This window comes from Melospiza georgiana, chromosome 5, assembly GCF_028018845.1.
Source record: "Melospiza georgiana isolate bMelGeo1 chromosome 5, bMelGeo1.pri, whole genome shotgun sequence".
Classification (NCBI taxonomy): domain Eukaryota; kingdom Metazoa; phylum Chordata; class Aves; order Passeriformes; family Passerellidae; genus Melospiza; species Melospiza georgiana.
This window is the reverse complement of record NC_080434.1, coordinates 1667796-1683603: the sequence shown is the minus strand read 5'-3', so window position 1 is coordinate 1683603 and position 15808 is coordinate 1667796. Positions and strand designations below refer to the sequence as shown.

Sequence of the window (15808 nt, the reverse complement as noted above, 5' to 3'; positions counted from 1 at the left end):
CGTGCAATGCCGTGCCGGGCCGGGCCGGGCCGTGCCGTGCAATGCCGCGCCGGGCTGGGCCGTGCCGTGCAATGCCGTGCCGGGCCGTGCAATGCCGTGCCGGGCTGGGCCGGGCCGTGCCGTGCAATGCCGTGCCGGGCCGTGCAATGCCGTGCCGGGCTGGGCCGGGCCGTGCCGTGCAATGCCGTGCCGGGCCGTGCAATGCCGTGCCGGGCTGGGCCGGGCCGTGCCGTGCAATGCCGTGCCGGGCCGTGCAATGCCGTGCCGGGCCGGGCCGGGCCGTGCCGTGCAATGCCGTGCCGTGCCGGGCCGGGCCGGGCCGTGCCGTGAGGCGCTCCCGCCCCCGGCGGGCGGGGCTCTGTCATGTGGCCGCGGCTCCGGGAAGCGCCGCTCGGAGCGGAGCCGGGCAGGACCATGGCGGGCCGGGCGCTGCTGGTGCTGCTGGTGCTGGTGCAGCCCGCCTGGGCACCGGACCCGGTGAGCCTGGCGGGGGACGGGCAGGGGTCAGCGGGGCCGGCGGAAGCGGACGGCCCCGGGGCTGGCGGGGGGATGCGGCCGCCGCCCTTGCCGAGGCGGGAGGCCGGGCGAGCCTGGGATCCACGCGTGTGGGTGCGCGGCGGCGCCTCGCTGCCCCCACGGGCTCCCCGGGCCCGGCAGGGCTCCTGCGGGAGGGGCTGTGCCAGCCCTTGCTCGCTGCTGCGCTCGGTTCTGTAACGCCGGGGTCGCCCTGCTGCACCGCAGCGGCGATTCCAGGAGCGGAGTTCCGAGGGGCTGCTGCAAAGGCGCACGGCTGTGAATGTGCCGAGTGTGTGCGCTGTGGCTCAGCGAGGGGAGGAGCGTGGAGCAGGTGGACTTGCTGTGTCCTTTCTTGCTCTGTCGGCCGTTTGGGTATTTTGAACTGAACAAATGAAATATTTAACTTCTGGTGGAATTGGGAAGCTGGGAATGCAGGGATAGTCGTTTGGAGCAGGCTGGCTTCCATCTCCTGGGCATGTAAACAGTTGCTCTTGTTTCCTGGTGTAATCCTGCAGCAGCGAAGCATTCTTTCGTCTCTTGAAGTTCCTAAATTTACTCGTCCTCTATGAAGAGAACAGGTTTTAAATATCTCTGGGTTTCAAAATATTTTTTGCAATCTATTTTAAATATTTTAAGAATATACTACCTCTTTTATTCTTTACTTTGCTCCAAGTCTTTTTTTTTTTTTTTTTTTTAGCAAATTGCATTGATTTTGGGGAAATTATTGCGGTTTTTGTGAAAGGGGAGAGCTGCAGGAAATTACTATGGACATCTGGATGGCCAGTGTTCCCTTAGCGTCTTTTAATACATAGGAGTTGGCTTTTCTCTCTCCCCTTCTTCCCTTCTTCCAATCCCATCCTACCAGCCAAGAGCAACTTCCTAATGCTATAAGCTATCTCCAGCTTAAAACGCCTTCAGAATTTTAGCCAAAAGTATCCTGGAGTGTGGAGTTGTGGGAGAAAGTGCCCGCTGTCAGCAAAGTAGTAGCATGAGAGCTTGATTTGCATGTGATTTCACTTGGTACATCCTTGCACTTGCACAATATCCGCTGTGCATCCAGGTTGTGCACAGCATGCAGCCGGGTATTAGGCTTGGATATTTTATTTTTGTTTGAGATGCAGGGTTGCATCACATGCTGAAGAATTGTTCCTGAGTGCCGCTGGGTTCACCTCGTTAACAAAGAGCACAGAAAACAAATGCCTTGAGTTGCATCTCAGAGGTGCAGACTGTCAGTCCCTTCAGCTTTCCCCGAGGCCCCCTCAGCCATGCTGACCTTTCTGTCCAAACTGCAGTTTAGGTTGTCTTGTCACTGTTTCTTCTGCTGCAAGAGTACTCTCAACCTCTCTCTTCAGAAGGGTGAACAGCACTGGGACTCCTGCAGCACAGTGGTGTTGCGTTGGCATTATCCCATGAGGGAAGAGGAGCAGAGAGGAAAATGTGTTAGATCACAATGTTCATAGACCAAAGGATGCTCAATATAACAGATTGACTGAAAACCTGGAATTATATTTAATAGCTCAAAGAGGTAATTTTCTATTTGCTTTTACATAGGAAGGTGAAAAATATAAAATACATAAATATTAAGAAGGGATGCCAGAGATGGTCCATCTCAAAAATAAAGAAATAAAGGAAGTGCTGGTATTCCTTAGACTGGACAATCTACATTCAGTCTATTTCATATTAATGAAATCAAGCTAGGTGTCAGAATATTTATTCAGCAGTTATTAAACCATGCATTAATTTTCTGTACTCCAGTCAATAATAACAGTTACTACTTGATATTTTTTACAGTTCGCCCAATTCATCTCAACAGCTTGCTAAGTTACTTGTTTCTGTTCCACTTTTTCTTTTTTATACAATCAGTCAAAGTATAAATCTTCTGTGATACTTCCACTTTTCATTTCCATATTTCCCCATACCATGTTCTGCTTCTCCTCCACTGTGTTATCTTCCTGTTAATGTCACACGTCTGGTTTTGTGTCGTTACATGCATCTCAATTTCAAAGTTGGCAGTATGTAAGATAATCAAGATATGCAACCTGCTGGTAAGAGTACATTTTAAAAAGCAAAACAAAGGGAGCATTAAATCACCATTCAAGAGTAGCTGTGTTGCTCTTAGGGGGTTCAGTGGGTGTTTGAAAAGCACATTAATAGTGGTAATCTGCTGTCTGGGTCCAGCTGCCAATAGCTTTTTCTAGGGGATGACCTCTGGCTCTCCACATTGGAAACTGAAGGTAATTCTGTCATGCTGGAAGGACAGTCCTGGCTTTCTTGGACAGCATTTATTGTTGTTCTTCCAGTGTCAAGCCTCTGCAGAGAGGAGAGTCACACTGACCACGGTGATAACTTCATAGCTGCTTATTTTACTCTGGTTATAAAAAGTGCTTGATGGATTTTCTGCTGATTCCAGCTAATTCTTTAGGTGTCTTTTTTTTGTTTGTTTGTTTTTACCTTCTCAGAAAGCTTTGCAGATAATCTTTAGCTGGTTGCAAAATATAACTTTTTTTTTTGTTTGTTTCTTGTTAGAACTTTTTGTAAAAAAACCCAAAACAACAAAACAACCCACTTCTAGTTTTCTGATTGTCTTGACATCTTTTTAAGTTGCTGCCCGTTTACCAGGAGCTGTTGCAGTCACTTGGTTTGTTCTCATTGGAGAAGAGACTGAGAGGAGACCTCATTGCAGTCTGCAGCTCCTCACAAGGGGAAGCACAGGGCAGACACCGATCCCTTCACTGGTCTCTTCTTCTTGCTGATCAACAATAGGACCTGAGGGAGTGGCCTGAAGCTGTGTCAGGGAAGGTTTAAATTGGGTATTGGGGAAAGGTTTCTCACTGAGGCTGGTGGAGCACCACCTGTCAGAGATCAAGATGCCCTTGGACAGGATGGGACTCTTGGACTTGTCCCCTGCAGGGCCAGGAGTTGGACTTGATCATCCTTTGTGAGTTCCTTCTAACTCAGGATATTCTGTGTTTCTATGATGTAATAGTTAACCTAAAGAAACAGTTATTATTAACTCTAATTTCTTCAGATGCCTCAATCAGTTTTGAAAGGTGCACAGGTTGTTTTAGGAAATACTGACTTCTTTACCTTGCTTTATACATAGGTTAGAAATCTAAAAATACCACATGTAAGGAGGGAACATTTTCTCTGTTCTCTGTCCCTTTATCTGTTGCATTCCTTACCTTTTTTTTGTAGCTTAGGCTGCAAAGCACTGGGAAGATAAAAATAGGTGCAGATACAGGATTAAAATCTCAGGGGAAGGTGCCAGGAGTGACATAACATTTAGCATCTTTAGCTTAAAATCCTCTGAAATCAGTTTTGCACAGGTGCCGCTGTTTCCTCTGTGAGCATGGGCTCTACTGACAGAGCAACAGAATTCTGATCCACTTTGGATAACTTTTTTTTAGAAGCTTTACCTGTCAAGGAAACATATTTTTCATGGAGATATATCCTGAAGGTCCAAATGTGTACGTCCATTCCAGTAGGATGTATATGTAATGTCACTTCTTTCTGATGGATTTTAGAATTGCAGGATGGAAAATTGCACAAGACAGTTGCGTCAATACTGTTAAGCATTTGTCTGGCTTTGCACAAAACCTCTGACTTTTGTTGCCTAATTAGTCATCTGATATCCCTCCTACTCTCCTTGTTTTGATGCTTCCTCACTTTGAAAATTAAATGGCCCTTTGTGTTTGACTTCTTGTTGCAGCTGTGCAAAGGCTGTTAACTGCACTGCAGTGAAATCTAGGAAACAAAGCTGCTGCTCCTATACCTTCACCTCAAGTCTTGGAAACCCAAAATTCATCTCCTGCTTTCTCCCACCAACTGGAAACAGTAGAAAGAGATAATATTATAACACAGAGAAATCAATCCCAGTTTGGAATTGCTGTTTCCAGTTGTAACAGCTTAAGCTGTTTCAAGTCTGTGGCATTGTGTGCGACACTGTGTTTTCTATATTAATGCATTAAAAACAGATAATAAGATTAGCCCAAAGAGAACATTGACATGAGTTAACTTCTTTGTCCCACTTACGTAGGTGCTGGAGATGTTGTCACAGTTTTCACTGGAACCAGAATGCATTTCAAGGACACGCTAGTAATCTAATTAATACAGCCTAATAAATACTGGAAATCAAGGGTGGGGAGAAAGGGAAGTAGTGGTGGAAGGATTGCTCCATATTTTGTTTGTGTTCTCTCTCCCAAACAATTGTGCTTTGGGAGCTTTTGTATGGGCTCCCAGAACAGCACATGTATCTTTCCTTTTTCTTAGCGAGATATATTAGACTCTAAGGAGCTTACTGAACTTCTCACATAATTTTGGGACCAAACCTGGCCTGCTGTCAACTGGCCTGAAGCACAAGTGTGGGTGGCCAGTAGGCATTTGCTTGTGTGTCACTGGGTAGAACATAGAATTACAATTGTGGCATATATATGCATATGTTTATTATATTTATATGCATGCTTTATGTAATTGGTAGAAAAACAACCTTGCATTCACTTTGAGTACGTCTGAAATAGTTCTCAAACTTTCATTTGTAACTAGCCATGCTCCCAGGAGTGAAGGTATATTGTTTAGTTACATTCCTGAATTGCACCCCATGTAATGTTTGGCCCCACTTCAGCAGCACTTGTCCACACTGAATCCTCAGCTCATTCCACCAGCTGAGGAATTGCCCAAAGTTCATTATGCTTTCCCTGCTCCAGCTGTACATGCAGCTTAATACTAGACATAATTAGGAATGACACTATAAAGTGGGATTAGTAATTGGACAAAAAGAACAGACTGGTCCATACTGAGATCTTTCTTGAACTTGTATAAAGAATATGCTTTTGAAGGTCTCTTCATTAAATCATATGGAGTAAAAATGTATACAGTTTGTCTATTTATCATACCCTTGTGCTTGCCATGGAGTACATTAGACAAGTTGTCTAGAGGTCTGTCAGACAGCATGGGGAAGTCTCTGCTGGTCCCTCCTCCTCTATTTTCCTCTTTCCAAAGTCCCAAGACTTTGAATTAACTGACTAGTCTTAAAGGTTTAATTCAAAACTAAGTCTACTAGAATAATAGTTTTTACAAAGAAGCTAAATAGTAATGTTTCATTGTTTTTGCAGTATGGAGAAGAGTGTAGGAGTAAAATGTACCCTCCTTCAGGACCAACGTAAGTAATCTGATTCAACTTGTCTAGCAAATTACAGAGAAGTTGTGATTTGCAAGTCTCAACAGGGTTTTTTTCTTGAAACTTGCTCCTGTTGCAGGTCTAAAAAATGCTAGTTACAGGTGGGAAGCACCTATTTTGTCAAATGTTTTTCCAGAGCCTTCTTTCGATTTGACCTCTGGTGTTTTTCTCTCAGGTTCAAAGGTAACATACCCACATATGTCATAAATCTCGATTTGCCTCCCAGCAGAAGGTGGGACGACTTGATGCGCGACAAAAAGACAGAGGTGAGAAATGCAGAGCTGCTCTGAAGCTTAGCAGATACAAAACCAGCACATAGCCTTTTGTTTTGAGATAAGTTTTTAAAGGAATACATGTGCTAAAAGTATCTGAAAGAGATAATAGTTCCTGTTGACTTTCCTAATATTATTCCAGTTCAAAATAATAGTTTGAGTAAATGTTTTTTTTCTGTTTAACACTTAAGGTAACAGCATCAAGTGTAGAGACACTGGTGTTTGGGATGTAGAGGTGTAAAAACCAGTGTGCCATAAGCAAGTGTGTGCCATTCCATTTATCAGATCTCCTTAGTGGTGAGGTGGTGCAGAATGGAGAGGGAGCAGTACACCAAAGGAACGGCCTTGGTGAACTGAAGTGAAACTGAGGCAGCATTTCCTCTCTGCTCCTCCCTACTTCCCTCAAAATGCTGTGTGAGATGGTGAAATGGCAAGGGGGAAATAAAGAGCTTCCTACCCTTTTCAGGAATGCTGGTTGTGGCACTGGTGTTTACATGGCACAAATAATTTTTTTTAATATTTGAGCCTATTTCAAACTGCCCAAAACAGCTGTGGTGAAGATGGATGAAAATTGAGTTGAGTAATTTTTAATTTCTCTAACAAGGCTAGGGCTTTTTTTTTCTGTCCCTTGACTTTGGACTTTCCTCTCTGAAAGCCAGACAAATTCTGCTTACATGCTGATATTTATTTTAAAAGGCGTTGGAAGCTTCAGGTTTCGCCTTAAATTCTGAAGAGTTTTATCTCCTGTGTACTTTGGAGCTTGATCACATGGAGTGGAACTCTCATTTGTGACATTTACATGTTGCAGATCGAAAGCATGTGCTTTCATAACAAGTTTATTGAGTGTTTTTGTCTTCAGTAACATCAGTGCTTAAGCAAAGAGCTTGAAATTAACATTCTGAAAGATAGAAGAGTGCAGAGTATTGAAATGTGTTCAGAGGAGCAGAAGATGAGGATGGCTTTCCTGTAATTTGTTATTTCTGGTAGAAGGACACATTGGAATTAATCAGGAAAGTTACTTGAATAAAGCTTGAAGAGTGATTCTAGTGGGGACTTGGGGGTATTTGTCTCACTAAGAAGGTGACATTTAACACTTTATTTAAATATGTATTTTTCCTCAACAAAGTTTTTTTTTTCAAAAGCCTGTCAAAGAGTTCTGTTAGTATTCCAGCAATTCTTATGCTTAAGATCTATTCAACAAAAGTCCTTACTCTTTTTAGCTGAAGACTGTGGTCCAGAATATTAAAGATATAGCAAATACCTTCTTTCCCAGTGGCAAAGTTGTTGACATAGTGGATAACAAAATAGTAAGTATTTTCAGCTTAATTATTTTATTACTGTATGCTCTGACTACAGAATTAGAATGCTTCTGAATCTGGCAATTAAGAACTTTCAAAATTATTAATTTACAAGTTCTTAATTCCATTTCAGGAATAGAACAAAAATGTTATTTCAAACAGTCACTCTGAAATTTTGCCTTGTTGTCTACTCTGAATGACTGAAACCATTAAACAAAAAATGCAGGTCTCTTCCTCCTCTAATTTTTCCTAAGATCTTTTCAAGTTTGGATTAGTAACACTAGACAAATATGCAACAGCCTTAGTTACTGTAGCAAAACACAGACTGAAATTTTTTACCATGTTCCACTTCTTTTAAACAGTAGAGTAAAATCAGGTTTTGAAAACTGTAATAAATGTCTGATTACAGGCACAACTTTGGCCAGGTCTCACAAAAAAAATAATTTGATTCAGATTAGCAACGCTTTGGCATGGAACAGGAGACAGCAGTTTAGGGTTAGGGACAGCCAAAGGTCACATCTCTACCCCATCTTTACTTACAACACATCCCCGTGTGCCTGAGTGGACATAAATGCAGCTTTTACAGGTTGCCATGGCAATGTGTGAAAGTCAAGGATGCCCATGAACACTGGCATTGGGCTCCATTGCAGTTGAGCTTTAATGTACACGAGTCCTACTTCACTTTTCTGTCTGTTGCTGCAGAGAGAGGCTGTGCTCGTGTCCATTGCTCACGTCAGTGCTTTGATAAGTAAGAGTTTTATTCCCTTAAGTGTATATTTCTCTTCCAAGTACTCTGCAAACATCCTCAAGTTCTACAGGTTGCAGAGAAATTAAACACTCAATAGCTGGGAGAAAAGTGTGTCTGTTGAGGAGACATTTGTTGTAAGCAACAAAATACTGTTAATTTAAACATATATCATACAAAAAAACTTTTCCTTTCAGGCTCATCTGACTGCTACACTTCCTTATCCTTTCAATGAAGAGCTCCAAGGGATTGCAAATTCCTCTGGGATTCCTTTGGGTAACAGTTTCCAACACTTGATTAACACAGTGGAAAGCTAGGAATACAGACTCATTTAAAATTAATGTGTTTACCAATATGCAGTTAGCTGTGACTTTAACAAATCATTGCTTAAGTAGTTAAAGCAATAAATTACACCTCACCCTAAACAAGAACAGTGTTTTAGAGAAGAATGAAATAAATCACATAAGCCTTTTATCAGGCTGGGACTGTTCATGGCAAGTTTCAAACTACTGAACTTTATTTCTTTTTTTTTTTCCTAGGGGAAATCGTTATTTTTAACATTTTTTATGAAATTTTTACTGTGTGTACATCAATAGTGGCAGAAGATAAAACAGGTAATGCAATCCAAAATCATGTTAGCAGTTTTCTTTTATGTAGAGGAGGGTCCCCCTCAGTTATGCAAATACAGTCCTCAACTGCAGCCAATAAGGTCTGTTAATAAAAGGTAATAATAGGTATATTAATAAAAGGTAATAATAATGCCTAAGGTAATAATAATGCCTAAGAACTGATAAGTAAAGGTATTCCTTGAGAAAGGGAATAAGAGTTCATAAATGTCTTATGTTTAAAAAAAAAGACAAAAATACTTTCAAAGATAGTTTGGCTTTGGTTTTGTTGGATGGTGAGTTTTTTGTGATTGGGGTGTTGGAATTTTTTTAAGAGGTGGTATTTGTTTTTCTAGGGAAAGAAACACCAGCAACACACTTGAAACTTTCTCAGTGCCTTGCAGGATTTTGCATCTAGTTTCTAGATATTGCATGTGTATGCTGGTAGAGAAAATGGACAGTCTGTTCTGAGAAAAGAGACTCTTTCATTCCTACTTAGTTCTGCAGCCCTTGTCTGCACCTGTTCTAACTTAGGAAGTTTCTAAGGGATTCTCAGAGGGCTTACAAACATCTCACTTTTAGAAGAAGCTCAAGGTGTTGCCATTGCATTAAGATAATGGAAAGATTAGAGGCTGAGATGGAGAGCAGTTTGCAAGATGACTTGATTTCAGTTATGGCAAAACACTTCTCTGACCAATAAAAACCCATCATTATACTGTGGTTATGAAAAGGGCAAATGCTTTGTGGTTATGAAAAGAGAATGCTATTTTCTTTGCACACTTTCCCAGATATTTGACTGCTTACTCATTTCTTGGGTTTCTAAGCCAAAATTTGTCCATTTGTTTGGAAAATTGTATTTAATTATTTATTGTTGTATAGGAAAGCTGTACCATGCCAGAAACTTGGATTTTGGACTCTTTCTAGGGTAGGTACTTAAACTTGTGACTTTTTTTAAAAACTCAAAGAAAAAGCAAGCTGAACTTTAAATAGCTACATACATTCTTTGAGTCTTCTTTGGATGTCTGTAAGACTGTGACAAGTAATTTTCCATTGTGTGTTGTGAAAAAAGGCTAAAATTAAAAGATCAGGATGTTCTACTGATTTTATGTCAAACTGCCCCAAATGCATCAGGAACAGCTTGTTTTGCTACTTACTTTTTTTCTCAGCTGCAGTTCAAACTGTGTCAAACCAAAGAATGGCCCATGTAACCTGATCTCTGAGGCACAGGATATCTTGTTGTTTACATGATGGGGTGAAGAATCAGTTTTAATATGTGCAGTGACACGGAGATTGGATTGGGGCATGGCATTTTAATGCCTCCTCCCCACTCCTCCCCCCCAGTTACTGTACTGTGCTCCACTGACACTTCCCCTCATTCTTCATTTCCACACAAACTCTGTAGTTTGTTGCCCAGCACTCCTGAGTTCTCCTTTCATGCCCCTGATCAGGTAGTTCAGCCTTTGCTTTTATTACCCCAGTATATTTTGTGACATCATTCATCCTGATGGTGCTCAATGCACAATTGGAACTTAAATGCTCATCTTTATTAAAATTCTTACCTACCTATTAAAAGTTCACCCATTGTCTACTGTGACTCCACCTGTCCCTTGGTTTGGCTTGTGTTGGACTTCTCTGACTTGCCAGAAATACTGTCAACATGCTTCCTGAAAATTAAGCAAACTTTCAAAGCTGCTCCCAGAGTCTGGATTATTTTCAGAGAATTTAACAGTCTGCTAAGTGCTCTGTATCAACCTTTTGCCTCCAAATTGGTCTGGCTAATTTTACAAACTAGAATTGGTACTTCCCTTCACGTAGAGCAAATCCAGTAGTACATGGTTTCTCTTCTGCCTTTGAAAAATAAGAATTTGAGGTTTGGTGTCACAGGCAGGAGCTGTAGCTGCCTTTGCCAGCAGGTAGAGAACAAAGTTACATGTTCAAAACAAACCAGCTGTGATGGTGGTGCTGTTTAATCCTGAGCAATATATATGCTCCTGGTTCAAACAAAACTTAGTTCTTTTCACTGCCAGCCTCTGCATTTAGACTTCTTAGTTGTTCCTAGCTGGTGCTGCTCGGGTAACTACAGAGCAGTGATCTTGCCTGATGTGAGTTAGATCAGAGGACAGGCATCATACACAGGATGAATGCATGCTGTGAAGGGAAGCTTTGAAAACTCCTGAGGGAAGTTTCAAGTGCTGTACTGTCTCCTGCAGGTGGGATGTTAAAAATAATTCCTGGACGTTAACTCGGGAACTGAAGCCTTTAGTGGTACTCTTGGACTTTCAGAGAAACAACAAAACAGTGTTCAAGTCCACAAATTTTGCAGGATACATAGGCATGGTGTCTGGAGTCAAACCAGTAAGTATGGGAATGGAGCCTTGTCAGTTTGTTACAAATGCTTCAGACTTTCCTTTCATATTTAAATTTTTCTGCTTTCATGCTGTGCCTTGGGATGTTTTCCAGTAAATGATCTCTAAGTTGTTCTGGTGCATAGCATAGCTACTTGGAGACAGATGAAAAAAAAAAAATGCTGCACCTCTCCTTGTGAAAGGAGATTGCCTAAATGAAATGCTTCTGTTTGGACAGTTCCTAAAAACAGCACTGAATTTTGAATATGAACAAGAGTGAATGCGAAGTGCTGAAGTGGTTAGAGTTTCTTGCTGGCTAATAGCTAATGCTGTGATCCCACAGGGGGAACAGCACACTTGTGCTATTTAATTCTTTCTCCAATCCTTCTTGGAAAAGGCAGTCCTGCATTTTAAGGTTTTTTTTCTTGGGTTTTCATTTAATAGGCACCTGAAATCTGGGGTAGCTGAATTCAGTTTTTGTCTGAAACATTAGTTGCAGGAGGCTGAGATTTGAGTTTGAATTGTGTGTTCAGTTAGCATGGACTGCAGCGTGTGCAGCTGCATGCCCCCATGCAAATAGCAGTAATATAGCAGGGTGTGCTTAGCACTGGGACTCAAAAATCTGCCTTCAAAGTAGAATAGTACTCAGAGGTCAGAAAAGAAGGTGACATACAGCAGGGAAAGGAAAACTGCTAATTCAGCAATGCAACAGACCAAGAGGAAAAAATGGCCACAGGCTTGACTTGCTCAGCATAAAAGCATGCCTTGCTGATTGTCTGCCAGGTCAGAAAACTAATTTCCACTTATTCAAGCCCTGATAAATTAGGTTCTTCTCTACATGAGCCTGATCTTGCAGTCTGTTACTTGAAGGGGAAGAGCCTAACAAACAAGCAGCTCAATTGACATCTAAATTGCAATGTTGCCTCTTGTTTATTACTGGTACTCATGGGCTGGCAGTGGCTGAAGGTTGGCTTGTTTAATGCTTTTCAGAACTTGTTCACTCTGACAATGAATGAGCGTTTCAGTCTTGATGGTGGTTATGTGGGTGAGTAATGCTCATTTCTTTCATTATTTCTGCACAAGTTTTCCAGACCTTGGGCAAACCAGTTATCTTAATGAACAGGCACACAAATGGTGAAAAGATTGCAGATGAGTTAGATAAAACACAGCTTATTTTAAAACCAGCTGTGGAAGTTAGAGTAGCATGAGTGAACTGTCTGAAAACAAATTATTCTGATATTTTGCAGGAATCTTTGAATGGTTTCTTGGTAGAAGAGATGGTATGTGGATGGGCTTTCTTACAAGAACTGTATTAGAGAATGCTACAAGGTATTCCCTCTCCCTCTAAATATTATGCTGCTTTAGTCTGCTTTGCATTCAACTAGCATGAATACTGTAGATGTATGCTCAATATCAGATATAGATACCTTTCCTAGTGGCCTTAACTTTAAATAGTTCTGGTGTTGCTGGTACTCTGGAGCAGGAATCAAAGCATCACACGTGATCCCTCAAATATTTTTCCTCAGACTTCTTTTTTCCCTGATGAGCCTGTTGGTAATCAAAATGGGTAACAGCATTCTGCATCAAAGCACATCCAACAGGTACTAGTATATTGTAGGAAGCAGGCAGAAACAAAGCTGGTATGCAATAAATCAATTCAATATGACGCAGTATGTCATCATTTTACTCATATTTAAAGTGTAGAAAAAGTGCAGAGAGCGCCTCTAAACAATCTTACTTTAAGTATGAAATGAGACAAGAAGCTTTGCTTAAATGTGTTCCTTTATCATGATCCTGTTTCCTTATGTGTGCATGAAAAGGGAAGAAAGGCTTAACTACCCAAAATTGTCCTGGCTCTGTGGAACTTGCTCTTCAGTACTTGAACCATTTATAGGATTTAATAGTCCAACATTATCTTACCCACAGTTACCAAGATGCAAAAGACAGACTGGCAAAAACAAGATTGCTGGCTCCAGCTTACTTTATTCTGGGAGGAAAAAATTCTGGAGAAGGGTGTGTGATAACTCGATCCAGGACAGCTGCTCTGGATATCTGGGAGTGAGTATGCTTGACCTGACACCTGACTCAGCCTTCCAGAAGAGGACAGGTTCCACCTCTAATTGTGTGCTCTGTTTCTTGTGACTTCTGTTGTACAAGAACTCACTTCTTCACCATTATTGAAAAATACCACAGAAAGCCTAATGTATCTGTATATAGTATATATTGTATGTGTGTACTTGCTACATACTTAGAGAAGCAAAACACCAACTTGGACCTCTTTTCCAGCCTTGATATCAAGAAGGGTACATGGTATGTGGTAGAAACCAACTACGATCGCTGGAAGCCTCCGCTGGTGCTGGATAATCGTAGAGGACCTGCAATGAAATGCCTGAACCAGACAACAAAAGAGGTAATCATCCTCCAAAAACCTCACATCCTGCTGCTCTGAAACCCCCAGCTTGCACTGCTGACCTGACACAGCCAGGAGCATTCGGGTTATTTTCAAGCTCAGCTGTAAGTGGCTGATGATTTTGTGGTAACTTGTCTCTGCTTCTGGGTTAGAACAAGCTGCCTCTTTACATGGGGAAGGTTTGTGGGTTTTTTGTTTATTTGTTTGGGGTTTTTTGGGGTATTGTTTTTTGGTTTGGGTTTTAGTTGTGGTTTTAGGGGGGCTTGGGTTTTCGGGATTCTTTTTGGTTTGGTTGGTTGGTTGGTTGGTTTGTTTTGGGCTTTCATTTCATCTAGGTGGGTTTTCTGAAAGTATCTCCAGCAGCTGCATATGCAGGAGGGTACACCCAGGATACCTTGAGAAAGACTTTTGGTGTTTTTAGGGTAGTTTTCCCAGTGAAATTCAAATACACACTCTGGGGCAGCAAACACACTTAAGTGTGCCATGCTCTACTAAGATCTGGTCTGGTCAAATTTTTGCAGCCCACATTCTTCTGATATCAAAGTGTTATGGGTATCTTGTACTCTTAAAACTGCATTGAGTTATTTAAGTGAAGTGTAAAAAAGTTAGTTCTCAGCATTTACATTAACAGGTAATGCCCTTTAATATCAGTGTATTATTTTCTTTCAGAATCTCTCCCTACCTGCAATTTATGATGTTCTCTCCACAAAGCCTGTGCTCAATAAGGTAATGCTTCTATTTTTGCAGGAAGTTTAGAGTGGGGAGCAGACCACTAACTGCTGTACATATAAGGAGAAGCCTTCAGTGGTACATTCAGGGGTTTTTAGGTGAAAACGTATGTAAAAACAAGTTTCATATTACTTTGTGAAAGCAAAATGTAATTGCTGGAATAACTGTTTTCCAAAGGCTGTACAGCTTTAAAATTCTCAGTAGCCTGAGCCCTTTCCTCATAATAGCTTGTTCTGGTTTGAGGCAGCAGCTGCTCTGCAGACATCTTGAGCACCCTTCTGACCAGAATTAATGTGTGATCTATGTCTTTGTAATTCACATAAAACAAGTTAATATCCCTCATGATTGAGGCATACCAGAGGCACATTACTCTTGCAACACAAAAGGTTTTAGTCTGGAATTGAAATTTTGGTGTTTAGGAAAAAAAATCTGAAGGAATTAGTTTTTAAGAGTTCTTGAATGATGAAGTTTAGTTCCTGTGTTAAGTAGAAGGAGCATTCTTGCCTGAGAACACAGACAATTCATACTTGCATGTTGCTGACTGAAGAAGGGAAATGCTTGTTTTGGTAGAACTGTTGAGCTGTATCAGAGAGAGTTTCACTGATTGCTGTACTGAGGTTGATTTTCCTTTTCCCTCTCCCCCGTGCCCGTTAGCTGACGGTGTGCACCACGCTGATGGAGGTGTACGGCGGCCACACGGAGACGTACCTGCGGGAGTGCCCAGACCCCTGCAGCCCCTGGTAGCCCTGCTCCTCCCCGTGCTGCGAGCTGCTTGTCCCAGCTGGTGTCCTCCTTGAGAAGATGCTTCTGCAAAGAGATTACTCAGTCTGACTCCTTTCTTCAGAAATCTAATGGCTCTATAGAAATGGCAAAGTGTTTCTAACAGGGGAGGACCCTGTCTCACAGCAGACTTTCTTGCTTTGTAACCAGCAGTTCTGCTGACCAGAAATGTATCCTCACAAGGGTCTGGTGTGATTTCAGCTGTTTCTGCCAAATGAGTTCAGCACTTAGTTCTAGGTCTCTTCAGTCTTGGCAGTATTCTTGGTGTGTTGTTTGTTGGGGGTTTGTTAAATTTTGGGGTTTTTTGGTTTGGTTTATTTAGATTAAAATCCCAAGGAACACAAGTTATAATGGCACCTACCAAGAATTGGGTGTAAGACCATCTGGGACAATACAATTCTGTTATTTTTTCATAAGCACTTAAAATTAATTGCTATTGTTCTGGTATAATGTGAGGGTATGTCTGATATGCCCTTTTATAAAATAACCTACCAAGTGTCATATATAGTCACAGAAAAAAGGTCTTGGGGAAATATCTGAAACAAGATCTGAGCCAAGAATGTCTTGCTACTGATTTATAACTCTTTTGCTGAAGCTCTTTCTTGGCCTGTTAACAAATGTGGTTTTTTAATACAGATTTTTCTGTTGTCTCAAAAAAAATACTAATTCAATAAAGAAAAGATACTTTCTGTCACCAAAGTACAAGTGTACTGATTTCATACTTCAGTCTGAGACATCATGCATGTTAGATACCACAGTGCTTTCATTTCCAAATAGACTGTGTCTGCAAAACTGATTTCTTCTGATTTTGTAAACTGGTAGTTAAAACTGTTATCATAAGGCAGTTGGGTTGTTTTGGTTGGTTTCAAGTTAAGAAAGAAAGGTTGTTTAGAGAGAAGTAGTAGCACCCTAATATCCTAGGAAGCAGAAAA

General features: G+C 41.4%; 1 protein-coding gene across 1 annotated transcript; it reads left to right on the top strand.

Annotated features, from left to right (window-relative positions):
* The first annotated feature begins 359 nt into the window (after positions 1-359).
* On the top strand, positions 360-15575 carry ASAH1 (N-acylsphingosine amidohydrolase 1). Its single transcript, XM_058024985.1, has 14 exons — positions 360-477; positions 5628-5674; positions 5868-5958; positions 7185-7271; positions 8205-8283; positions 8547-8621; positions 9492-9537; positions 10823-10967; positions 11948-12002; positions 12205-12286; positions 12884-13015; positions 13244-13367; positions 14037-14093; positions 14751-15575. Exons 1-14 carry the CDS (start codon positions 364-366, stop codon positions 14838-14840), a joined length of 1224 nt encoding a protein of 407 aa, XP_057880968.1. The 5' UTR covers positions 360-363; the 3' UTR covers positions 14841-15575.
* Positions 15576-15808: the final 233 nt, after the last annotated feature.